This window comes from Microcaecilia unicolor, chromosome 5, assembly GCF_901765095.1.
Source record: "Microcaecilia unicolor chromosome 5, aMicUni1.1, whole genome shotgun sequence".
NCBI classification, from domain to species: Eukaryota; Metazoa; Chordata; class Amphibia; order Gymnophiona; family Siphonopidae; genus Microcaecilia; species Microcaecilia unicolor.
Genome location: NC_044035.1, coordinates 62,661,625 through 62,689,555, shown reverse-complemented (window position 1 = coordinate 62,689,555; position 27,931 = coordinate 62,661,625). Strand labels below are relative to the sequence as shown.

Below are 27,931 nucleotides of genomic sequence, written 5' to 3'. Positions count from 1 at the left end.
GAGGAGGTAGAACCCCCCCCCCCCCGGCCTCGAGGAATCGGGTCTGACAGGGTTCGGTCCCGATGGCCCTGGGTAGAGGGAGTGGCCGGGGCCGATTTCCAGTGCAGCCGCTCACCCCTACCGTCGCCGGCAGACCGGCGGGCCAACGGTACCTGTACTCCTGGGGTCGATGCCATCGTCGGTGCTGATTTCGTCGACATCGGTACCAGTACCAAAGATCCGGCCGTCAACACCGATGCCGTCGACGGGCCGGCGCAAGTTCCAAAAAGACGGTCCCGTAGAACTTGCCTCGCCACCTGTGTCCGCTTCCGCAAGCCGAGACACAAGGTGCATGTATTGGTATTATGCTCCGGCCCAAGGCACTGGAGGCACCAAGCGTGGGTATCAGTTTGCGAGATCTGCCGGCCGCACCGACCACACTTCTTGAATCCGCTCGGGACCTTCGAGGACATCGACGGAAAAATCGCGTCGGCGAAATCAAAGTCGTCTATGGTGGCGGTGAAAAGCATACCCGAAAAGAAAACGACCGTGCAGCTACAAGGCCACAACGAGGCACCCCCGCTAAAGATGACGAGGGGACAACTTTTTTTTTTTTTAGGGAAAAAACGAACCTCGAAGAAAAACTCGCGGCTAGGCCGCGATCCGGTTTCCGGGGCTGACAGAGAGACGAAAGCACGTCTCTCTCCAGCGCAGAATCGAAAAAAACTGAGCAGGAACGGTCGCGCACGGGCGGGAAGACGGCCGCGCATGCGCGGTGGGCGTGCCCTGCATGCGGGACCGCCCGCAAAGTTTTGTTCCGGTTGGTGGGGGCTGCCGTGGACGTCAACCCAGTCGTGAGAACAAGCAGCCTGCTTGTCCTCGGAGAAATAATTTACCTGTGCTTTCTGGAGCTTACGTTCCTACATCTGTCAAGAAAGGGAAAGAAAATCTTTATGGTTTTGCTGAATTAAGTCCTTCTATAGCAGGGGGTCTAATATCTATCTAATATAATAAAACGCACCCTCAACGTTCTGAGGACAACGTTCTGAAGTCACTCAGACTTCCAGAACGGTTTGTAAGTTCATGGTGGTGAAGCCACTGAACGACTTGCTGCCCCGCCCTCGCGTCAAACGTCATGACGTCGAGGGCGGAAAACCAACAGAAAAATGAAAGAAGGGACCGCATCAAGGAAGGGGGAGGAGTAGGGAAACACGCGGAGCTACCAAGCTGCCAAGGAAACGCTGGCTACCAACCTAGAAAACCACCCAAAAGCTACATAGATAAAATGGAGCCCCGCCAACAGAATGACAGAGGTCCAACACCCCCCCCCCCCCCCTCGCGCAACGCCCCCCCCCCCCCCCGAAAACAACCAACAAACCTCAACAGAAGAAAAGAAATCCCACAAAAAACAGGAGGTGCAACACCCCCCCCCCCCCCCCCCCCCCAAGCCACCCACCGTTGCGTACCTTTGCTGGCGGGGGACACGAAACCCCGCCAGCATAAGTCCTGTCTTCAGAATCCGGCGTGATCTTCAGCATTACTAGCCTCTGCAGGCAGGGCTTCTGTGCGTCTGACGTCATGCACGTACAGGACGTCAGACGCACATAACCCCGCCCAGCAGAGGCTAGCAATGCTGAAGAACATGCTGAGTCAGCAGACAACACAGGACTTCTGCTGGCGGGATTTTGGGTCCCCCCCCAGCAAAACTACGCAAAGGTGGGTGGGATGGCGGCAGCGGGACCATTGTGGTGGGTGGGATGGCGGGGGGGGGGGGGGGGGGGACATCGCGCGGAGGAGGCAGTGACGGCAAAAAACAAACCCCTGCAATCTAGCAGCGCTTCCTTCACTCATCTTCAAAGCACCGCTTCCAGAAACCCCTGCCCCCACACACACACTCACTCATCTGGCAGCGCTACCAGACCCCCCCACACCCCTCTTCATCCAAGTTGAACACCACAACACACCCCCCACAACCCTCCAACACACACACTCTCTCTCTCTAAAAATCTCATCTGCCAGCGCATCCTGAACCCCCCCACACACACACATACATACACTCTGTCTCATATGGCAGCGCTTCCAGAAACCACGTACACACACACACTCACTGTCATCTGGCAGCGCTTCCTAAAACCCCTGCCACACCCACACACAGTCACTCACTAATCTGACAGCTGTTGCTGAAACCCCACCCCCACACACACACTCTCATTTAGCCACACTTCCTGAACCACCCCACCACCACCACACACACACACTGACTCATCTGGCAGCGCTTCCTAAAACCCCTGCCACACCCACACACAGTCACTCACTAATCTGGCAGCTGTTCCTGAACCCCCCCCCCCCCCACACACACACACTCACTCTCATTTAGCCACACTTCCTGAACCACCCCACCACCACCACCACACACACACACTCTCTCTCTCTCATCTGGCAGCGCTACCTGAACCCCCCTCCCCCCCACACAAACTCACTCTCATCTGCAAACGCTTGATAAACCACCCCCCCACACTCATCTGGCAGCGCTTCCAGACCCCCCACACACCCCTCTTCTTCCAAACTGAACCACCCAACACACCCCCCCACACCCCTCCAACATACGCACTCTCACAAAATCTCATCTGCCAACGCTTCCTGAACCCCCCCCCTCCACGCACCCCACCCCCACACAATCACTCTGTCTCATCTGGCAGTGCTTCCTGAAACCCCTGCCACCCCCCCCCCCCCACACAGTCACTCACTAATCTGGCAGCCGTACCTGAACCCCCCCCCCCAACACACACACACACTTACTCACTCTCATTTAGCCCCGCTTCCTGAACCCCCCCCCCCTACACACACACTCACTCATCTGCCAGTGCTTCCTGAACACACGCCACAAACACTCACTATCATCTGGCAAAACTTGAAAAACCGCCCCCCCCCCCACACACACTCACTCATCTGGCAGCGCTTCCTGAACCACCCACACCCCTCTTTTTCCAAGCTGAACCCCCCCCCAACACACCCCCCATACCCCCAAAACACACTCTCATCTGGCAGCGCTTCCAGAAACCCCATACACACACGCACTCACTCTCTCATCTGGCAGCGCTACCTGAACCCCCCCTACTCCCCCCCACACACACTCACTCTCATCTGGCAGCGCTTCCTGTACCCCCTGCCCCCCCACACACACACACACTACCTCACTCTGTCATCTGCCATTGCTTCCTGAACCCCCCCCCCCCACACACACACACACACTCACTCTCTCACTTTCATCTGGCAGCGCATCCTGAATCCCCCACACCCCTCTTCTTCCAAGCTGAACCCCTCCAACACATCCCCCCCACCCACACACACTCTCTCTCTTCCTCTCCTCCAGCACACCAATTGCTTAGGTGCAGTGGCAGCAATCTCAGACACCAGAGAAAGAGGGGGGCCTGACACCATAGAGAGAGAGGGAGGGAGGTATCTCTGTCATACACACTCTCTCTCTCTCACACACTCTCTCTCTCACAGACAATGTGTTTCTGTCTCTCACTCTCATACACTCTATGTCTCACAGTGTATCACATTCACTCTATGTGTCACACAGTCACTTACATACTCGCTTGGTCTCATACACTCAGTCTCACAGACAATCTGTGCCTCACACACACTCTCATTCTCGCACACGAAACACACTCTCTCTCTCTATCACACTGTGTCTCCCATACGCAATTGCACACACTCATTCTCACACACACACTCTCACAGACACACTCACTCTCTCTCACACACACACACTCGCACTTTCACTCTCTCTATCACACACAGTCACTCTCACATACACTCTCCAAAACATACACACTATGAGGAAAACCATGCTAGCGCCCGTTTCATATGTGTCAGAAACGGGCCTTTTTTACTAGTATATATATATATATATATATATATATATAAAGCAGAGCACATGGCTCTGCGCTTGCTTCCCTGTTCTCTCTCTCTCTGCTCCCCCCTTCTTCATCAGCCCTACCCCAAAGCTCTCTCATTCTCTTTCTCTGCACACACACATTCTTACCTTTCTCTCATTGATTCCCATCTAAACTCACACACAGATACAACATTGTAATATTTACCTGTACTAAATGCTGTGAACCTATATATGTAAATACAATATACTTTCTATATATATCCAAACCCGTGTGGATTGTGTATTATTGGGAACCCACTGCCTCTACGAACTGGACCCGGGACCATACCTAGACAACGAATGCTCACAACTAGGAAACCTAAAGGTGGACAAAGCCATGGGACTGGACGGGATCCACCCCAGTATATTGAGGGAGCTCAGAGAGGTTCTGGCGGGTCCTCTTAAAGTTTTGTTTAATAAATCCTTGGAGACGGGAGAGGTTCCGTGCGATTGGAGAATGGCGGAGATGGTCCCTCTTCACAAAAGTGGTGATAGGGAAGAAGCTGGAAACTACAGGCCGGTAAGCCTCACTTTGGTTATTTGAAAAGTAATGGAAGCGATGCTGAAGGACAGGATAGTGAATTTCCTGGAAGCCAATAAGTTGCAAGATCCAAAACAACATGGTTTTACCAAAGGGAGTATTTGTGTTCAGTTTTGGAGGCCATACCTTGCTAAGGATGTAAAAAGAATTGAAGCGGTGCAAAGAAAAGCTACAAGAATGGTATGGGATTTGCGTTACAAGATGTATGATGAGAGACTTGCTGACCTGAACATGTATACCTTGGAGGGAAGGAGAAACATGGGTGATATGATACAGACGTTCAAATATTTGAAAGGTATTAATCCGCAAACAAACCTTTTCCGTGGATGGGAAGGCGGTAGAACTAGAGGACATGATATGAGATTGAAGGGGGGCAGACTCAAGAAAAATGTCAGGAAGTATTTTTTCACTGAGAGAGTGGTAGATACTTGGAATGCCCTCCCGCAGGAGATGGTGGAGATGAAAACAGTAGCGGAATTCAAGCATGCGTGGGATAAACATAAAGGAATCCTGTTCAGAAGAAATGGATCCTCAGAAACTTAGCCAAGATTGGGAGGCGGGACTGGTGTTTGGGAGGCGGAGCTAAAGCTGGGCAAGACTTCTACGGTCTGTGCCCTGAAAATGGCAGATACAAATCAAGGTAAGGTATACACAAGTAGCACATATGAGTTTATCTTGTTGGGCAGACTAGATGGACCATGCAGGTCTTTTTCTGCCGTCATCTACTATGTTACTATGTAACCCCCAGTATACACCCAACTATAACTAGTAATCTTTACCCACCATAATTTTCTCAGCCTCACGTGCACTCACAGTATCATAGCTCTCAAAAATCCATCCCTACTCTCCCTTCAGCTCTCTGTGAATCCCCAAATATACCTCCCCAGACCTCTCTCCCCCCCTGCACCTTTGGTTTGTCATCCTTCTCTACTTGACCCCTGTACCTTTGGCATACATGCCCTTCCTGCAGGAATGCCTGAACTCTCCCCTGCCCCTCTCATGCACTGCCCAGTTTGTCACATTCATTTCCTCTCGGTCCCCAGCACTCAACACAAGCAGAGGAAAGTGGCTACACGACAGACTGCATCCTGCTGGCTCTCACTATTAATTACGAACCATGGAAAAATTAATTCTTACCTGATAATTTTCTTTCCCTTAGTCCCAACAGATCAATAAGGAGACTTGTGGGTTGTGTCCCTCTACCAGCAGGTGGAGATAGAGAACCTCCAAGGTTTGCTATATGTGGACCTGTGCAGCCAAGTAAACCTCAGTATGAACGATACCAAAGCAGTGGAATGGAAACAATAGAAAACTCTCCTGACATTGTCAGACCAGTTGCCCAACATACTTCCACCACTTCTATATTTATTTTATTATCAAACGAAGGAACATTCAGAACGGAACCAAAAAAAAAAAAAAAACTCACCAACTGCAACAAAACCGCAGACAGTAAACCCAGGGGGGGGGGCCTCTGGATTGATCTGTTTGGGACTAAAGGAAAGAAACTTATCAGGTAAGAATTAATTTTTCCTTCCATGGCGTCCCACAGATCAATCCAGAGACTTGTGGGATGTACCCAAGCAGTCCTCAAGTAGGGTGGGACACCCCCAACCTGGCAGAAATCACAGACGAGCCAAACACCGCATCCTGACGAGCTGCCACATCCACCCGATAATGACGCGTGAACGTATGGACCGAAGCCCATGAAGCTGCCCTGCAGATATCTTCCAGAGAAACCAAACGGGACTCTGCATAGGAGGAAGCTTGAGCTCAAGTAGAATGAGCACGAACTTAGGGGCTTGCTTGCACAATGTCACGTATGCCGAAGAGATGGCCTCCCGCAACCAACGGGCTATGGTGCCCTTGGACGCCATATGCCCCTTCTTACTGCCTCCAAAAAGGATAAAGATGGTCAAAGACAAAATTCGTCACCTCCAAATACCTGAGAAGAGCCCATCTCACGTCAAGGTAGCAAAGAGCCTGGAATTGCTCAGGGTAATCTTCCTGGCAGAAGGCCGGCAAATGCAGGGACTGCCCCAAGTGGAAACAAGAAACCACCTTGGGCAAAAACAAAGGAACTGAACTAATCGATACCCCCGCCTCCATAAAAGGCAGGAAAGAGTCTCTGCAAAAAAGGGCCTACAACTCTGAAATTCTCCGAGCGGAAGTAATGGCTACTAGGAAAATCACCTTCAAGGTGAGATCCTTAATCGTAATCCCCGAAAGCGTTCAAAAGGAGGGCGCTGATGCACTTTGAGAACTAGATTAAGGATCCAGTATGGCAGAACTGGCACGTGAGGAGGGCACAAACGATTTATACTCCTCAAGAAACTAACCACATCTGGGTGGGAGGCGATGGACGCCCCCTTGAAGCAGACCTCTAAAACATGCCAGAGCTGCCACCTGCACCTTAAGAACTCAACGAGAGTGATTTTTGTACAGCCTCCTGAAGAAACGCGAGGATAACTGATACCAAAGCCGCTGATAATTCTGAACTCGCACACCACGAATCAAAGGTACGCCACACCCTAGCATAAGCTATCGAGGTGGATCTTTTCAGAGCCTACAGCATCGTAGCGATAACTGCGTCCGGATACCATTTTCATCTTAACCTCGCCCTAGCAAGGGCCAGGTCGTAAGACCAAAGGGGGAGGGATCCTCTATCGTGACTGGCCCCTGCAGCAGGAGACAGTCCTGCACTGGTAGCAGAAAGGTAAAATTATGTATCATACCTGATAATTTTCTTTCCATTAATCATAGCTGATCAATCCATAGACTGGTGGGTTGTGTCCATCTACCAGCAGGTGGAGATAGAGAGCAAACTTTTGCCTCCCTATATGTGGTCATGTGCTGCCGGAAACTTCTCAGTATGTCGATATCAAAGCTCCATCCGCAGGACTCAGCACTTAGAGAATTACACCCACAAAGGGACACTCTGCCCAGCTCACCACCGCCGAAACGGGGGAGGGGAATTAACCCAGCTCATCCCCACACAAGTGGGGGAGGGGAATCCGTCCAGCTCATCCCCGCGGAGCGGGGGAGGGACACCACACCCGCCAATGCGGGGGGATCTGGCTTATCCTGCAACCGCGGGAGGAGCTGACTGACCCTAACACCGCCGAAGCGGGAGGGGTACAAAGCTGCCCTACAGCCACAAGAAGCGGGAGGGAGTGCCGGCAGAATTTAAGTCTCAATCCAGCCCCGTAAAACGGAGGGGAGAGGAATGCAGCAGCTCACTGTAACACAAACTCGTCTCAACTCTTGAAGAATCCAAGTGAAAAAACTTGAACACAAAGTCCTCCTGAAGGAACCGAAGACTAAACTTGAACCTAAAATTCAACCAGAATATAAACAGTACAGATATCTGGGAGGGGCTATGGATTGATCAGCTATGATTAATGGAAAGAAAATTATCAGGTATGATACATAATTTTACCTTCCATATCATCATGCTGATCAATCCATAGACTGGTGGGATGTACCGAAGCAGTACTCACCCAGGGCGGGACATTGAAATCCCTGACCTCAACACTGAAGCTCCAAACCGGGCCTCCGCCCGAGCAGCCACAGTCAAGCAGTAATGCTTGGAGAATGTATGGGCCGATGCCCAAGGTGCCGCCTTGCATATCTCTGCCAAGGAGACGGACCCGGCCTCTGCCATCGAGGCCGCCTGAACTCTAGTGGAGTGAGCCTTCAGCTGGATAGGCGGCACCTTCCCCGCGGCCACATAAGCCGCTGCCATGGTTTCCTTGACCCATCTTGCCACTGTAGGCTTAGCAGCCTGCAGACCCTTACGAGGACCTGCAAACAGGACAAACAGAAGATCCGATTTCCGGAAATCATTGGTCACTTCCAAGTATCTGATGATGACCCGTCTCACATCCAGATATTTGAGAGCAGAATACTCTTCTGGGAAGTCCTCCCTACGAAAGGAAGGGAGACAGAGCTGCTGACTCACATGGAAGCGAGAAACAATCCTGGGTAGGAAGGAAGGCACTGTGCGAATAGTCACTCCTGCCTCAGTGAACTGCAGAAAAGGCTCTCGACAAGAGAGTGCCTGGAGCTCGGAAACTCTTCTGGCTGAAGTGATAGCCACCAAAAAGACTGCTTTCAACGTCAGGTCTTTCAGAGATGCCCTCGACAAGGGTTCAAAAGGCGGCTTTTGCAAGGCTCTTAGCATCAGGTTGAGATTCCACGCAGGCACCACTGAGTGCAGAGGAGGGCGCAGGTGATTAACTCCCTTGAGGAAACGCACATCTGGCTGCGAAGCCAGGGAAGCACCCTTCAGGCGGCCCCTGAAGCAAGCCAGGGCCGCTACCTGGACTTTCAGGGAACTGAGCGACAGGCCTTTCTCCAGACCTTCTTGCAGGAACGCCAGCACTGAAGAAATCGGAGCAGTAAATGGAGAAAGTGAACCTGCTTCACACCACGCTGCAAAGGTACGCCAAACCCTGGCGTAAGCAGTAGAAGTAGAGCGCTACCTCGCTCTCAGCAGAGTGGCGATGACCTTGTCTGAGAAGCCCTTCTTCCTCAGACTCTGCCGCTCAATAGCCAGGCCGTAAGACCAAAGGGGGAGGAATCCTCCATCACCACGGGACCCTGATGTAACAGGCCCTGCTCCACTGGCAGTCGCAGAGGTTCGTCCCTGAGAGCCTGATCAAGTCTGCATACCAGGGATGTCTGGGCCAATCCGGACCCACCAGGATTATCCGGCCCGGATGCTTTGCCACCCGGTCTAGCACCCTGCCCAACATGGGCCAGGGCGGGAACACAGAGAATCTCTTGTGTCGGCCACTGTTGGAGAAGAGCATCTACTCCCAGGGATCGAGGGTCCTGTCCTCTGCTGAAAAAGCGCGGCAGTTGGCAATTGGCCGATGACGCCATCAGATCTAGGCTCGGCTGGCCCCAGCGCTTCGTGATGTCCAAGAATGCCTGAGCAGATAGCTGCCACTCTCCGGGCTCCAAGGTATGGCGACTGAGAAAGTCCGCCTTGACATTCATGACCCCGGCAATGTGGGCCGCTGACAGCTGTTCCAGGTTCGCTTCCGCCCACTGGCATAGATTCATGGCCTCCTTGGCTAGAGGGGCGCTCTTGGTACCTCCCTGGCGGTTGACATAGGCCACAGCTGTGGCATTGTCCGACAGGACCCGTACAGGCTTCAACACCAGTACCGGGATGAACTCCAAAAGCGCCAACCGAATGGCTCTGAGTTCCAGGAGGTTGATAGACCACTTTGCCTCTGCAGGAGACCAGAGCCCCTGCGCTGTCCTTCCCAAGCAGTGGGCTCCCCAGCCCGACAAAGAGGCGTCCGTCGTGACGACAATCCACTCCGGGGTCACCAGAGGCATTCCTGCAGACAACTTGTTTGTCTGCGTCCACCAGCTCAGCGCCTTGCGCACTGCTGGGTCCAAGGGAAGGCGCACAGCATAATCCTCCGACATCGGAGTCCAGCGCTGCAGCAGAGAGTGTTGTAGTGGTCTCATATGAGCCCTGGCCCAGGGCACTACTTCCATCGTGGCCGTCATAGACCAACAGCTGCACATAGTCCCAAGCCCGAAGAGGAGAGGCTACTAGGAACTGGTCCATCTGAGCCTGAAGCTTGACAATCCGATTGTCTGGCAGGAACACTCTGCCCACTTGGGTGTCGAATCGAACTCCCAGATACTCCAGGGACTGAGTTGGGCGCAGCTGGCTTTTCTCCCAGTTGATGATCCACCCCAGGGAGCTCAAAAGAGCAACCACCCGGTTCACAGCTTTGCCGCACTCTGCATAAGAGGGGGCTTGGATCAACCAGTCGTCCAGATAAGGATGGACTTGTACTCCTTCCTTCCTCAGGAAGGCCGCGATGACCACCATTACTTTGGAGAAGGTCCGCGGAGCAGTAGCCAACCCGAACGGGAGGGCTCTGAACTGGAAGTGTCGGCCCAGTACTGCAAAACGCAGAAAGCGTTGATGAGGAGGTCAGATGGGAATATGCAAGTCCGCTTCCTTGATGTCCAAGGATGCCAGGAACTCTCCTGCCTTCACTGCCGCTATAACAGAGCGGAGGGTCTCCATGCCTGATTGACCCCTTTGAGGTCGAGGATAGGCCGTACAGAACCTCCTTTCTTTGGTACCACAAAGTAAATGGAGTAACGTCCCTTGCCAAGCTGATTTTCTGGCACCGGAACGACCGCACCCAGGCGGATCAGATTGTCCAAGGTCTGCTGCACTGCCACAGCTTTGACCGGAGACTTGCAGGGAGAGAGTACAAACCCGTCTGTTAAGGGTCGGCAGAACTCTAGCTTGTAGCCGTCTCTGATGACTTCCAGCACCCAAGCGTCTGAAGTTATTGTGGTCCACTCGTCCAGAACCGAGGACAGCCGTCCTCCAATCTGCACTGGGGCGTGGACCAAGGCCCCGTCATTGGGTACAAGACCGTAGGGGAGGACCGGAGGGAGCACATCCGGGACGGCGGTCTCTGCGAAAGGAATGCTGCTTGGGGGAGAAGTTCCTCTTGAAGGAAGAGGGGGCAGAGGAGCCCGACCTGCCCGGGCGGTACCGACGGGCTTCCTGAAACCATCCTCTGGAGGTACCGGGGCGAGCACTAGCCCGAGCCCTGACCTCTGGTAACTTCTTGCTCTTAGACGTGCCGAAATCGGTCACGATTTTGTCCAGCTCGACCCCAAAGAGCAGCTTGCCTTTAAAAGGCAATCTAGCCAGGCGGGATTTAGAGGCGTGGTCAGCAGACCTATGTTTCAGCCAAAGCCACCGCCGCGCAGAGATTGTCTGAGCCATGCCTTTAGCTGAGGCCCTCAAGACATCATACAGCCAGTCTGCCAAATAGGCTAAGCCCGATTCCAGGGCCGGCCAATCAGCCCTCAAGGAATGATCCGAGAGGGAAGCCCGCTGCACCATAGACAGGCACGCCCTGGCCACATAGGAGCCGCAAACTGAGGCCTGCAAACTTAAAGCAGCCGCCTCAAAGGACTACCTTAAGGCCGCCTCCAATCTTCTGTCTTGGGCGTCCTTTAGGGCCGTGCCACCTTCCACCGGCAACGCCGTTTTCTTAGTCACCGCAGTGATTAAAGAATCCACAGTAGGCCACAGATAGGCCTCACGTTCACTTTCAGGCAAAGGATAGAGGCGGGATATAGCCCTAGCCACTTAAAGGCTCGCTTCCGGGACATCCCATTGAGCCGAAATTAAGGTGTGCATGGCATCATGCACGTGGAAGGTTCTATGCGGGCGCTTCGTCCCCAGCATAATGGCAGAGCCAACAGGGGCTGAGGGAGAGACGTCCTCCGGAGAGGAAATCTTCAAAATGCCCATGGCCTGCAATAACAGGTTGGGCAAATCCTCTGAGCTAAAGAGCCGCGCTGCAGAGGGGTCATCCGCTCCATCCGAGCGGGGATCCATCTCCTCCAAGGAATCCGCAAAGGACCGTTGGGAGAACTCAGATTCGCTGCCCTCATCTACATCGGAGGAGACAAAGTCCTCCAAGGCCTGGGAATCAACCCGAGGGCGTTTACCTCCGGGGCCTCAACCTCTTTACCAGCCGAGGGAGCAGGGGCAGCGTTTTGCATAAGGGAGGCCTGATGCAGCAGCAAAACAAACTCGGGGGAGAAACCCCCCAGACTGTGCACTTCCGCAGCCTGGGCTACAGCCCTAGACGCACCCTCAACCGGCGCTCGCAAGAGCGGGGGAGAGACATGCTGCGCATCCAAGATGGCGTCCGGCGCGACACTCCGCGAAGGAGCCGCGCGGGAAAAACTGCGCTTAACTTTAGCCGCTTTTGTGCCGTCGCCCAAATTAAGGGCGTTCATGGCATCAATGTCTCCCACCTCAAGGGCGGCCCAAGAAGAAGCCGTCCGAGCCGCGTGGCCGGCCAATATGGCGGAGGCGAGCCGCGGGGGATGGGCGTTTATGGCGGGAAAAACCGCCACACCGAAGGAAGGACCGGGACACTCATCGGTCACGAAACTGTCACCCAACAAGGGCGATCAGACTTTAAGACCCCCGCATCCCCTCTAGAAGCGCACACGCGATCTGGGGAGCGACTCTTTGCGCCCTCGCCCTCCAACGCCATAGGCCACGTGGAGACCAATCGGGGAACCCCCTGCCCGCTATAAAAGGAGAAATTAGATCTTACCTGCTAATTTGCTTTCCTTTAGTCCCTCCGGACCGGACCAGGATTGGACTGTTGGGTTGTGCCCGCCTACCAGCAGGTGGAGACTGAGAAAAAACTCTGACTCTAGAGAGCCAATAGGAGCCCTGGCCATGTGACCTTAGCCTCAGTATTTGAATAACAAAGCAAGAAAGAAAGAAAGAACTTCTGTGCCGTATGGAATCCTAGCAGCCACAAATTCCTCGGCAAAACCGAGTACTAGAGCTCACCAGCAACTCTCACCAGAGAAGTGGTATGGCCCATTTGTATTAGAGCTCACCAGCAACTCTCACCAGAGAAGTGGCATGGCCCATTCATATTAGAGCTCACCAGCAACTCTCACCAGAGAAGTAGTATGACTCAAGGTTTTATATATATTCCATCAACTGAGCTCACCAGCAACTCTCACCAGAGAAGTGGCATGGCCCATTCATATTAGAGCTCACCAGCAACTCTCACCAGAGAAGTGGCATGGCCCATTCATATTAGAGCTCACCAGCAACTCTCACCAGAGAAGTGGTATGACTCACTTAAGGTTTCATATATATTCCATCAACTGAGCTCACCAGCAACTCTCACCAGAGAAGTGGTATGACCCATTAAGGTTTTATATATATATATTCCAGCAACTGAGCTCACCAGCAACTCTCGGCAGAGAAGTGGTATGACATATTTAAGGCTTTATATATATTCCAGCAACTGAACTCACCAGCAACTCTCACCAGAGAAGTGGTATGACCCATTAAGGTTTTATATATATTCCAGCAACCGAGCTCACCAGCAACCACCAGAGAAGTGGTATGGACCACGCAAAATCTTTTTTTTTTTTTTTTTTTTTAAACATTCCACGTGTGGTAAAGGAACGAGTACACTTCCAAACTTAATAAAAGAATCTAAAGAGTTGATAGAACACGGGAGGGGCCTGGTCCGGTCCGGAGGGACTAAAGGAAAGCAAATTAGCAGGTAAGATCTAATTTCTCCTTCCTTAGCATCCCTCCGGACCGGACCAGGATTGGACTGTTGGGAAGTACCAAAGCAGTAATCTTACGGGAGGGACAGACATTGAGAATGTGGTAGAGTCCCTGAAGACACCCAAACTAGGATTAATACGAAGCCAAAGCTTGACGATCCAAGAACCGCCAATAAACTAAATAGAATGACTACAAAGCAAAAAAGCTGAGGCTGAAAAGTCCAAGCGACGCTGAACATTGTCCCCTACCAAGTGGCCGCTATATATTGTCCCCTACCGCATCAGTGCAGCGCAAAGGACAGAGAGACTCGAGAAAAAACGACTGAAAGAAGGATGACAAAGGTAGAAGCAGAGCCGCCTGGAAACAAAAAATTGCAATGAAACTACCTCAGCTGAGAAAGTGGAAACCGAAATCCTGAAGTACAATACTCCAGATATTGTAGACTATTGCTGACCTAGCAACAGATTGGAAGTATGTCAAGCCTGTCAGTGAGAAAGTACCTGATCACTAGAAGCTAAATAGGTAAAAACAAGAATGCAGTTAAATAGTATGCAGAAGAAGAAGGTACCTAAATCCTTGCTGCAAACTAGACTGAAGGTCCAAATAAACTGACAGCCGCTGCAGTTACCCAACATGAAAAAAAAAAAACATATCTCAGAGCGCAATTCAACTGAGAGAGAAAGAATCATCTGTAGCTGTTGCCTCTGCAAGCCAATCACCTGAGACTCTTGTCGTAGACCCCAATTAGTGAAAACGGGAATAAATCAACAGTAGACACTTGTTAGTACCTTTCATCTGTTAGAAACATATAGAAGTCCATAAAACACTACACAGTTCCAGGAACAACATGTATAGAATGTTTGTACGTTTAGGAATCTAGCCAGGTGCTCATGGTCTGGATTGGCCGTGGACAGAAAGGTGGGCTCAATAGGACCTTTGAGCTTTTCCCAGTGTGGAATTACATATGTACTTATGTAGTAGAACTATAAATATACATATATATTTTCACAGATGCAGCCATCAAAAAACTGGTCACTGTGTATATGCTCCCGGCACACCTGCAGGAAGAATGCTCAATCTCAACCACCAGACCACTAGTGAGAATACAGAGGCCAACTGAGCGGAGGGATTCCAGAGATAAATATCTGGATAGGAGAGGGCATCTATCTCTGCCGCTGACAAGTCTTTTTAGCAAGAGAGTAAGCGAGGCACATGGAAGGTCAGAGCGAAAAGAAATAGTTGTAGAACTGGGACCTCCCCTTAAGGTACTATCCACTGAGAACTCTTTTTTTTTTTTTTTTTTTCTTCAATGGTCACAAAATTGACAGAGTGAAAAGCTGCCCAAAAAAGACTACCGAGACTCCAAAGCGAATGAAGAAAAAATTCCTTCTTGGGAGCTAGAAAGTAAAATTTTACTCTGCAAAATAGAGCAAGGTAATGGCCGAAGGCCCAAGAACATCCAGAGAAAACAGAAAGTGGGACGCTTGTAGAGAAGACAAAAACAGTCTGCGCCAACTTGACTAAACAAAGAGAGAAAAAATAGAAACATGCTATGAAATCTAATGAGATCACACGAGAGCTCAAAAGAGAGCTCAAATGAGAGACCTGGCTACATGCACCCCATAACCTAGGGTGTGCCTGAAATGCACCACCTGTTGCTTGACCTGACAACTCTGCCAATAAGACTGTCTGTAATGAACCAGACATCTATGGAAAGGATGAAACGACGAGACGTAGTTTCATGAGCGCCGCTGCTACTATGACCATAACTTAAGAAAAAAGTGCGCGGAGCCGACGCGAGACCGAAGAGCAGGGCAAGAAAACTGGTAATGAGGACCTTATCATCCTCGTATCACGGACATTACTCCTCCTATACTGAGCTGTACTAAGATGTACCGACCCACATCCATAAGAAATGAATGTGGTACTTGCAACCTGGATTGACCACAACTGAGAACAGGATGCTGGGGTTAATGGACTCTTAGACTTTCCCCGTATGACCATACTCATATACTAATAGCAAAAATGCACAGGAAGTGAAAGAATCCCCTTCCAATTGAAAGGAAGGTCTGGAATGAGGACATATAGAATGAAAATGAAAGGATCACCATATGTTGAGCGTGGACTGAGACACACTGGCCTTTAATTTTACCGGATCTCCCCAAACCTCGTATCATGTCATGTCTCCTTCCTCACTGAGATGTACAGAGATGAACAGATGCACACTCACAAGAATGAATGTGGTATTTGCAATCTGGATTGACCCCATCTGAAAACAGGATGGGGACTCTTGGCCTTTCCCATTATGGCAACACTTATGCCCTTATGGCAAAAAATGCACAGAAAATGAGTGAATCTCCTTCCAAGAGAAAAAAACTCTGGAGAGAGGAAGAATAAAATGAAAATGAAAAGGAATAGACCTGGAAAATACCTATTACGGAAAAGGTGGTGAATTTGTGCCACAGGAGACAAGACTGTACCTGACGTCAAGAAAGCCTGAAACAAGACCCTAAAATCTGTAAGGAAGAGAAAGGGATAGCAGATGTTATGGATGGTCATACTGGACAAAACCAGAATGTTTACCATGTGCCCAGGCTGAATAGATAGAGGAAACAAAAATACAAGTAGATGGCATGAGGACCTCCCACTATCCTTAAGTGGGAGAAAATGCAAATTGACCTGATAACTTTACTCCCTAAGTGGACATATATCTTGTAAGTCCTAGAAGAAAACTAAGATAACACATGAGAAACTCCAAGATGGAAAGTAGAGAAGATGTGAATAAAACATGCCTTCTAAGGCATCTGAGAAAACTGGGTGCTCGGTAGACAGGACTGAGTCTCCTAGAATATGAGAACCATCTGAACCATGTAGCCTATGCAACTGTCATCTGCTATGCCAAAGAGAACGCATAGCCATGAAAGAAAATTGCTGAAAGGAAGTAAGACCGTATGTCCAGAATTGCAAAGTACGCAACAATTGAGTATCAGACAATGTATTTCATTGCACATGGCATCTGAACCATATAGCCTACGCTCTAGAGAACGTTTGTTAAGATCTTAAAACACTGTATAAGAACATAGCCACGGAGGAAAATTTCCTGAAAGGAATTAAGATCTTATGTCCAGCATTGTAAAGTACCAAACAATGGCACCTGAACTAGATAGCCTATGCCATAGAAAATGTTTGTTAAGTTCTTAAAACACTGTATAACATCATAGCCATGAAGGGAAATGCTTGAAAGGAGCTAAGATATTATGGCCAGATTTGTAAAGTACTAATCAATTGACTATTAGACAATGTAGTCCTATTCACCAGGAAATGAGAAAGACACAGAGTGACACACACTGGACCTCCATAAAAAATGCGCTAGACAATAGCAAAGACCTTTCCTCCAAACATCACACACAAGGGAAAGGAATAGGAAATTGGTTATTTTGGAGCTGAGATATAATTTAATTCGCCCCATTGTCTAAAACAGAGAATTCCCGACTGAGCTGCACTTTGAAATCGGAGTCTTGCCAAGAACAAAGAAATCGCCAACTGAGCTGCACTTTAATTCACAACATTGCTAGCAACCAAAAAGTCCCCGACGGAGAAAAAACAGAGGGAAAAACAAAATGAGCGCCATTCGCATCGTAACATTTCGTTTTTTTTTTTTTTGTTTTTTTTTTTTTTTTTAATAGCTTGAAAAATACATGTAAAAATTAATTGCGGGGAAAATATACTACCAATTGCCCCAACTACCGGAGAAACAATATCTCCTTTCCATTGCACAAACAGCCAAACACAGTAAAAGCAGAAAAACGCTGCCGCATCAATGGAAATTGCAGCTGCAAGCAAAACAATGGCGGCCAAGCGCGCCAAAATGAGAAGAATAAAGTTCGGGGGAGAAAACCACTGACCAGACCGACGAAGAAGCAGGAAATCCGTGCCGCTGAAAAACAGATAACCTCCGATGTCGCACAAAACATGGTTTAGCCTCTGGCCCGACAGGAACCGTCAATACAGCTCCCAAGCTATACAGACCTGTCCAAGAGCGAGCACGCGCTTAACAGTTCGTGCCTCTTCTTTTTTTTTTTTTTTTTTTTTACAACTACCGCCGCTAACAACGCCGGATAGCAGAGGAAAAATAATGAAGATAACAAAAAACCACCGATTAAAGTCACAGACGCTGACTTTTCATTTTTTTTTTTTTTTTTTTTAAATAGCTCCGCCAGAAAAGAAAATAAAGACTCTTCAAACAGAATAAGACAGAAGAGCTACCTGCTCGTTATAAGCCTGGGGAAATCAAAAACTACTTCCTTTAAATTCCTTTCATTTGAATTAATTCTTTTAATTTTCTTTTACTTGATTTAATTCTTTAAAAACAGCTGCCTATTAAAAGTGGCTGCCTCTCCCAAAGACGGTACACCTTTCCAGAGAAAGGGACGGCCCTTCCCTGCTAAGCCAGGGAGATGGGGAGGAAGGGGGGTGGACTCGAGACACCCGAGTTTAACACCCCAGAGGCTGTCAAAGAAAGAAAAGAAACCCTGTCAAGCCTCTAATTACGATTCCAGGCACAGAAGAAGTATTATAAATATATCTGTAATATCTTATAGTGAAAAAGAGAGAGAGAGACTAATGGGCTCACTTCCTACCTGCTGAGAGACTGAGAAAATACTGGGGCTAAGGTCACATGGCCAGGGCTCCTATTGGCTCTCTAGAGTCAGAGTTTTTTCTCAGTCTCCACCTGCTGGTAGGCGGGCACAACCCAACAGTCCAATCCTGGTCCGGTCCGGAGGGATGCTAAGGAAGGTAAAAATTACCTGCTTTCCGCTCCGCGCTGTAACGACCTGGTGTCCCAGTGAGTAGCTGCAATAAACGTTTAAATAAACGTCAAAATAAACGTCTTTAAGGACGTTCAAAATTTTTTATTTTTTTTTCAATGGAGCCAGCGGGAGGGGGTTGAAAAGGAGGGACCTGGCGCCACCAGGTTTGCACTTGCTCAAGAAGAGCCCTCAACCCCAGGCACTCAACAAAACCTAAAAATTAGGCTTGGAGGCCTAGCCAGAGCTGCTGCTGTGTGGGACCACCACCTGCTGAGATAGAGAACATACAGGAGTTTCCGGCAGCACATGACCACATATAGGGAGGCAAAAGTTTGCTCTCTATCTCCACCTGCTGGTAGATGGACACAACCCACCAGTCTATGGATTGATCAGCATGATGATATGGAAAGGACGATTGAACAGAAGCTTGATCACATCTGCGTACCAGGGTCGTCTGGGCCAATCCAGGGCCACCAGCATCACTCGATCGGGATGACTAGCAAAGCGAGTCGGTAACCTGCCCACCATTGGCCACAGGGGAAAGGCATAGAGCAGGCCCCTGGGCCAAGGTTGAAGAAGGGCATCGATGCCTTTTAAGCCCAGCTCTCGTCCCCGGCTGAAGAAACGGGGAGCCTTCACATTGAATGCGGTGGCAAGTTCATCTGTGGCATCCCCCAACGGGCAGTTATCTGATCGAAGGCCAAAAGGGAGAGCATCCGCTCCCACAGCTACAACTGGTCGCGACTGAGAAAGTCCATTTGCACATTCTGTGACCCCGCTATATGAGCTGCTGTCAAAGAGAGATGAGTCTGACTCTCTGCCCAACGGCAGATCAGAGCCACCTGATGCCCCCCCCCGATGGTTTACATAGGCGACCGCAGTCACATTGTCCAAAAGAACTCGAACTGGGCAACCGCAGGGAAGAGACAGAAACTCCCAAAGGGCCAGACGAATAGCCCGTGACTCCAAGCAGTTGATGGACCATGACACCTCCGAAGTCCAAACGCCCTGGGCCGTCTGTTGCAGGCAATGAGCCCCCCAGCCAGACAGTGACGCATCCGTGGTCACTATCTTCTAGTCCGGGGTTGCCAGAGGAATGCCCGACACCAGATTCTTTTGAATGAACCACCAGTATATGGGCCGAACATGGCACCCTAACCTCGTAATCCCTCCGAGAGGAGAGACCAATGACTCAGAAGGTGCCACTGGAGGGGGCACATGTGAGCTCTGGCCCACTTTACCACATCCAAGGTGGAGGCCATGGAACCTAGAACTTGTACATAGTCCCAAGCCCGTGGGTTCGGAGTTTGAAACAGAACTCGAAGCACACCCGCAAGTATTCCAGTGTTTGGGAAAGTGTTAGTTAGGCTGCACTTCGGGAAGTTGATCACCCAAGCGCCTGAAGCAACCCGACCACTTTGTCAGTTGCCCGCCGACTCTCCTCGAAAGATGCCCGCACAAGCCAGTCGTCTAGATAGGGATGGACCTGAATCCCTTCCTTCCTGAGATAGGCCGCCACTACTACCAGGACCTTGGAAAAGGTCCGAGGCGCTGTGGCTAGGCCGAAGTGCATCGCTTTGAATTGAAAATTATGACCGAGCACTGCAAAGCGAAGGAAGTGCCTATGGAGAGGCCAGATTGGAATGTTTAAATAGGCCTCTGAGATCACGCAGGGCCCATTTTATTCCTATGGGTCCTGCTGCAGATAACTTGAGCTAAGCTTTAGTAAACAACCCCCTAAGAGAATTACCTTTGAAGTCAAGGGTATTGCTCTTAAACTGGGGTTCTTCACGAAATTTAGTAGGAAAGATCTAGTCTGACCTTTAATAATACATCTTTCTCCATCCATCTCAAGAGAATGTGTAGAGCAGGGCTGCCCAACCTCAGGCCTTGAGGGATGCAATCCAGTTGGCTTTTCAGGACTTCCCCAATATACATACGATCTATTTGCATGCACTGCCTCCGTTGTATGCAAACAGATCTCATGCATATTCCTTGGGTAAATCCTAAAAACCACAAGAAAATAAAAGGTGAACCTAAAATTAATTCTTAGGTGTAGCAAATGTGAAAAATCAAATGGAGGAAAAAGACCTCAAAAACCAGACAGGCAGACTTTGACTGTCTACTCAAATGACTGATTGCCATATTTATCATCATTGTTCATAAAAACCTCCATTGAAAAGTGTATTTTATTCCAAAAATTATTTTAATCTTTTTTTTTTCAATTTATGCAGTCAGCCACCATAAATCCATGAGTGTGGACAGCAGTACACAATATTTCACATCTACTGCAAAGAGGTGACATTTTAGGATAATTATGTAGATAAGTGATTTTAATTGATTCAAAGTTTTTTTTGCATGAGTCAACTTAGCGTCATTGAAAAGTTTTTATGCTATATACTGAAAAAAAAAAAAAAAAAAAAAAAAAAAAGATTTAAATTATTTTTTTTAATAAAATACATTTTTCAATGGAGGTTTTTATGTTTAATTTCTTTATTGATTTTTCATAAACAAAGATTACAAATCTTTGAAAGATAAACCAACTTTAAATTAACAATACTATGTAGAACTGTAAAAAGAAAAGAATATCAATACATGCATTGAAAAAATTAAGTTGGTATTATAGTCCACAATATAGGAAGTTGGCTTTTAAATAAGAAATACAAATAATAATAAAAGAAGTAGGTGGTTATCCTTTCTAACAATTCCGGCTAATATCTAATCTATTGGGCTGCATTCTTGTTGTCTAGCAATTCTAAAAATTTACATAACTGTTCTGGCTAATAGAAAATGTATCTAACTGACAAACCCTGAACCATCAGTGAGGCGGGCAGTAGAGCTAATGTGGCAATATGGGAAAAAGTCAGGTTTTAAAGGTAAACATCAACAAGACAGAACTACTTAATATCATAGTGCCTGGGCAAGAGGTATCGCAAATGAAAGCAGCATTCCCTTTTATATGGGCCACAAATATCAAATACCTAGGGATACAGATTACTCCCAAACTGGAGGACCTCTATGAGGCAAATTTTCCAACGAAAATAACAGATCAGTTAGCTGAACTTGACAGATGGGAAGGTCTGAGTATCTCGTGGATGGGAAGCATCAATGCGATTAAAATGATGATGCTACCGAAATTGCTCTCTCTTTTCATGGTGTTTCCTATCCCAATCCCTCGAAGCTTCTTTACCCACCTCAACAGAAAGATATTTGCTAATATATGGAGGAAAAGGCCACCACGGGTGAGGCGTGTTTCAACCGCAAGAAAGGGGGTGGGGGTGAGAGTGCCAAACTTTTTCTTATACTACCAGGCAGCCCAATTAAGAATCCTAGCAGATTGGCATCCGGCAGTTAACAAAAAATGGTTACATTGGGAAAGGGCCTGGTTGGGGATGAGAGAGGTGGGGGATTTATTGTGGATACCGAATAAGGAACTGAGGAGCATAGGACGAAGGGTGTCCATAGGAGTAGGGCATATTTTGTCCACCTGATACCAAATCAGGAAACGATGGTTCCCAGAGCGAACATATTTCCCCAGACAGGGATACGCAGGGCCCCGGGTTTCCCACTAGGAGCGACTGAGATAGTCTACAGACAATGAGCACGAGCAGGTCTGCACACTCTGGGACAATTGTGGGATAATGATAAGATAGTCGGATATGCAGAATTGCAGGAGGAATATGGGCTGCAGGCCAGAGGTCAAGTATTTTATTGTTGTATACGTAATTATATGCATACCAAGGCACGAGAAGAGTTAGAATCAGGGAAAACATCTTTGGAAATACTACTACTACTACTACTACTTAACATTTCTAGAGCGCTACTAGGGTTACGCAGCGCTGTACAATTTAACAAAGAGAGACAGTCCCTGCTCAAAGAGCTTACAATCTAATAGACAAGTGAACGGTCTAATAGACAAGTGAAATAGCACTGGGAAAGGGAGGGGGTAGAGGAAGCGTGTCACGTAGCTACCTAGTATTGCTGCAACGAACAGACCCACAGATATCCTACGTTAGTAGATGGGAGGGAGCCCTGCAAAATACACTCTCAAAAGAGAGCTGGAAGAGAGGCTATCGTTATTTAAACCATCGATGGCTCAGAGTGCAATTGAGAATGGCTTTAAAATTTATTACTGGTGGTATTATACACCAGATAGGTTGCAACATATCTACCCAGAGACATCAGCAGAATGCTGGTGGACCTGTGGAGCCAGGGGAAAGTTTATGCACATATGGTGGGACTGTCCAAGGATAACAGATTACTGGAGGACAGTGATCACACTGATAACTAAAGTGCTTCAACGACCCTACCCATGCCAGCCTGAAAATTGCCTTTTGCATCTTAAACCGGCATCAATGACTGGACTTCAGCATAAGCTGGCCACGCAATACCTGGTGGCAGCCAAAATAGCAATAGCCAGAGACTGGAAACAACCACAGCCACCTGAAATGCAGAGGGTGATGCAAAAAGTTGACTTTGAGGCATATTTTCAAAGCATTTAGCCTTCCAAAGTTCCATAGGTTTCTATGGAACTTTGGAAGGCTAAGTGCTTTGAAAATATGCCTCTTTATGTACCAGATGGCAAAATTGACAGCTATAGGAAGAGGGCGAATGGGAACCTTTAACAAGGTGTGGCAACCCTATGAACAATTTCAGGAACAGAACCACCATGATACCGGGGGGGGGGGGGGGGGGGGGGGATGGGAAATGAAGCAGGAATCTAATAAGCTGTGTGGTAGCGAAGTAATAATAAATTGTAAATCAAAGTTTAAATGTTGTGTACTACAGAAATACAATAAAAAAGATTTGGAAAAAAAAGAAAATGTATCTAGTGTTTTTAAAATAAATCAAACATTTACAAGGGAACCTCAGTTGGAAGGAAACATTAAGCCGCATCTGTTTTAAGTCCAGAAATTTCTTCCTCCGTTGCTGTGTCCAGCGAGAAATATCCGGAAAAATCAAAACTTTGGCACCCAAGAACTCAGGTTGAATATTTTTAAAGTATAAACAAAGCAAGGAGTCTTTATCCTGCAAAAATACAAAGGTAACTATTACAGTTGCTCTTGTTTTGATTTCTTCATTAGATTGTTCAAGGAAACCTGTTCAAATCCAGTATTTCTGCTGGAACTTCTTGTTGGATAGGAACTCTTTGTGAAGAAGTCTGATATACTTTTTGTCTCCAATGTAGAATATTTTTTGTAATGGCGGAAGAGATTGCTCTGGGTACTTAAAAATCTCTAAGAAATCTGTTAAACATCTCTCTAGGCGAAGTATAATTTATTTGAGGAAAATTTAATATAAGGAGGTTTAAATTCCTGGATGAATTCTCCAGGTTTTCAATCTTCCTATATATCATTAGTCAATCCCCGGCCATTTGTGCTTGTTGTTCCTTCACTTTAATTAAGTCCCCTTCTAAAGATTTTTGCTTAGTAGAAATAGAATCTAGGTTTTCTTTCAAACTTTTAATTTGCTTCACATTATTCAGTGAGACAGTAATAAATGTGATACTTATCTTGTGCAGTACTTCAAGTGCAGCCCATATAGAGTCCAAAGTTATTTCTGGAGGCTTCACCAAAGGTTGTAAACCATGGCGGAGAGTAAGGCTTCATCCCCGGTGTCAGCTATCCGGATCCCCTCTGTTGATAAATGTTCTCCTGCCATGGTAGGCGAGCTTTTCCCTTCCACCAGATGACTTGCTGACACCACTTCCTTCAACGGGGTCTGCCGCCCCTTCGAGTCGCTCTCTCCTGCGCTCGGTACTCCAGCTCCGTCTGTACGTGGCAGTGGAGGGGTAGCCAGTCCCAATGGACTAAGCGAAAAATCGCTCTCTAGCCCGGGGCTCTTCCCCACCTCGGTCACGGATTCGCCCGATGGTGTGGAAACCAAAAACGCAGAAATGGAAGTCTGTCGCGAAGAGGAGGGTTCCAGCCTTGGGAGGGGAGGTCCCTTCGGCTTACCCTTTCTCTTCGGCATGCTCGCAATAGGAAAAAAGTTTAAGTTTGTTCTGAGGAGGAGCGTTCCACTCCTGCGTCCTACTCCGTCGCCATCTTGGATCTCTGAGTTTTTTGTTTTTTTTAATGTCCAATGATAAATATGGTCACCACTGATTTGAGTAGACAACGTCAAAGTCTGCCGGTTTGGTTTTTAAGGTCCCTTTCTTCCATTTGATTTTTGACATTTGCTACACCTAAGAATCAATTCATTTTAGGTTCAACCTTTATTTTTTGTGATTATTTTTTATTGGTCGACTGGTTTCTCACAGTGGAGTTAGGTTTGGAAATCCTAAAAACTCAACCTGGCAAGAACTAAAGTTAGACACCCCTGGTGTGGTGAGTGTTAGTCTACAGGAGAAGTAGCCAATCTTGGTATTCAGGATTTCCACACTGAGTATGCATAGAATCTATTTGTATATACTGGAGGCAGTATATGCAAATAGAACTCATGCATATCCATTGGGGAAATCCTGAAAACTTGACTGGATTGCAACCAAGGACCGAGGTTAGCACCCCGGTCTACAGGCATTTATTGGCGAGTATGCTTTGTAGTGCTATAGAAATGATAAGTAGTAGTACTGTATTTGAAGGCTTAGCAGATAATTACATGGTAGAGTGCAGTAGCCGCCTAGTGGATATAGCAAGCAAGCTGGAAACCAAAGAGACTCGGGTTTGAATCCCACCTATATTCCTTGTTGCCTTGGGTAAGTCACTTGACCCTTCACTGCCTCAGGTGCAAACCAAGGGCCCTGTTTACTAAGTCACAATAGAGACACGTTAGCGATTTTAGAAAGCACTAACCGTATAGATGCCCATAATATTCCTATGGGCATGTACATGGTTAGCACATGATAGCAAACCTTGGTAAACAGGGCCCCAAAACTGTAAGCCCTTTCGGGACAGGAAAATACCTATGGTACCTGAACATAACTACCTTGAACTACTACTGGAAAGCCTGAGCTAATTAGGTTATAAGGAGATTCAAATGTGACTCTCTTATGTATGCTTCCTTGGATGCCTACAGCCACTTCCACTAGTAGATGAGGGATGTGTATTTTTCTTCTTGAAGATCATCTTTTTATCAATTATCCAAAGCAGTCCAATTTGAAATGTCAACTTACAAAAATATATAGTTTTCTCTCTCTCTGAAAAGCACCCCACCCTCTTAAGTCTGTCAGAGTACTGCATCAGGGTTAAGCAAAAGTTATTTTTGCTCAGGTTCGTTAGTGACAGTCTCTGGTTTACACTTGTTGTTAAAAAGGTGTTCACACAAGAGACAAATCCATTCAATTCTAAGAAGTTTAGAAAAGGAAAAATAAAGTTTGTGAATACTTAAATAAAAATGTCAACACCGTACAACTGAAACAGGGTGGGGAGGCGCAGGCTTGTTACCGATTCTGTCCTCACCTGACGATGGTGGTTTTGGCCTTCAAAAACTAATCAAAAAACGTACTAAGGTTAGTTCAATATGAAGGCAGTACTTTCTTTTTCCTTATTTCTGTGTATTGCAAGTATATATAGGAAGTAGCCGTGTTTCGTGGAACGTACAATCTAATTGAAGCACATACACCAAACCGGTTGCCCTTATTTTTACAATATTTCTGGGCATAGATAACATCGTTGTTGAATGCTTTGAGCACCCCTAATTTCAAGCAAACGTTGTGTCCAGAGAGAGATGTTTGTACTGAGCTTAGCGCATCCCAATGCTTTTCAGAAGTTGGCTTCTTTTACTTCTTTAATTGATACCGGAAAATGTGTACGATCCTCTCTTCAACTTCCCAACACACATTTCTCAGTTTTATTTTTACTGCATTTTATTCTTTGGTGTTCTTGCGTAGCCATTAGTACAGTTTCAAGTGAGCAAAACTTACACAAGGAAGGAGCATTCTACTCTAGCTTAGTATGAAGTCTCAAAAACACGCCTCGGCCAGGCAAAGGCCCTAAAGCACCAAAAACCAATAGAGCCCCAAGCTCACACAAACAGGAATTCTCCTCCAGTTCAATACGCTTCTCTTCTCACGTCAAAAGCATACTAAAGATTAAAACTGTCGTACACAAACTTAAAAAGGAAAACAATATATATATAACTATATATACACACAAACATTTACACACGCATTTTAAAAAAAACACCAGGCAAACTACTGTATCACCTAAAATACAAAGAAATGCATTTGGAAACACGCATAGTATATTTCCATTTTAATCACACGCGCGTTACTAAGACATTTAAACACACAAAAGACAAATTGGCGGGCTGTCAGGTTTTCTCCGAAATGTCACCGTTTTTAAAGCAGCCTACACATATTTAAAAACACACACACACACACGTTCGTGTTCATACGCATATAAAATAGTTAACGTTTAATATTTCTTACCCCGTAAATAAGTTTTCGGTAAGGATCAGCCCCATCCGTTTATGACTGAGCACATCCAAAACATGAAAATGTTAACCTTTAAAATGCTATTCCATCAACCGCATCCACGTACCATCTCACTACAACTCACCAACAGAGCGCGCGCGCGAGGGCGAGTCGATCAACGGACGGCACTTCTTACAGTCAAGATAACCTTCCGCTGCTAAAAACAATTGAAAAAAACACATTAAAACATGTTTTGACATATCAGTACTTACTTAAACATATCGCTACAATGTTTATGAACTAATAATTGCTCTTTATGGAGGTTGCAAGTAGCTTTGATCGGATTATTTTACCGGCGCAGGAACACAGCGTAAGCTGTAGCTTTTAAAAATATGTTCGAAATTCCGCGCGAAGGTGGACTATTGGTGAGATCGGGACACGTGGGAAGGTTTTCCTTCCTGAACAGTAAATGTTGTAGACGTAGTGAAAAAAAGAACGTTAGCTTAGCTTCTATTTTTCTTCTTTAGTTTAGTGAGGGTGTTTTGCTTCTTTTTGGCGATTTTTTTTTTTTCTTTCTTCAATACTCTTTTTCTGAGAACTAGATTTTATAAAGTAAAAGCAGTTGGGAGGGGAATGGTTTTGACACAGCCCGTGCAATATCTTATTGATGAACACAAATACAAAACTGGGGTACTATTTGCAAAAATTATTATATATTATGAGAAAAAGCAAACTAATCATATGTTCCATAGATGTAGTTTGATTTTTCTGTCAGCTATGAAATGAAACAAAATTTCTTTTCGCAATAGATTGTTTTGTATGCTAAAGAATTTTTTAGTACATGTCCTCATAATATATAATAATTTGGGTAAATAGTACCCCGGTTTTGTATTGCTTTCATTGGTTTATGTACCGGTGGTTTCTATGGGGATTTTATTTTTTGGGGGGGGGGGGTTTGCATTAATATTTGGGTTATTGATGAACACAGCATGATGATTAGCAACGGGAGGAAGGAATGGAAATTGGTTTGTTTGGCTGCCCGGGCCCCTCCCTCTCCAACTAGTACGACATTCTGCTTCCCCTAGAGTTTTTAAGGATTGTAAAAACATCCCGGTAACATGAGCTGTTAAATTATTATATGGTGGAGGAGGTTCGTAGGCACTGTTAAGAAAGGGGAAGTATG

General features: G+C 47.2%; 1 protein-coding gene across 1 annotated transcript in view; it reads right to left on the bottom strand.

The window, feature by feature from the left end:
* Positions 1-26,872, bottom strand: part of LOC115471257 (serine/arginine repetitive matrix protein 2-like) — a 286,543-nt gene extending 259,671 nt beyond the window's left edge. The window contains exon 1 of the mRNA XM_030204958.1: positions 26,764-26,872. Within this exon, the coding sequence (XP_030060818.1) occupies positions 26,764-26,798 (35 nt within the window). The 5' untranslated portion in view covers positions 26,799-26,872. The remainder of the gene's footprint in view (positions 1-26,763) is intronic.
* Positions 26,873-27,931: the final 1,059 nt, after the last annotated feature.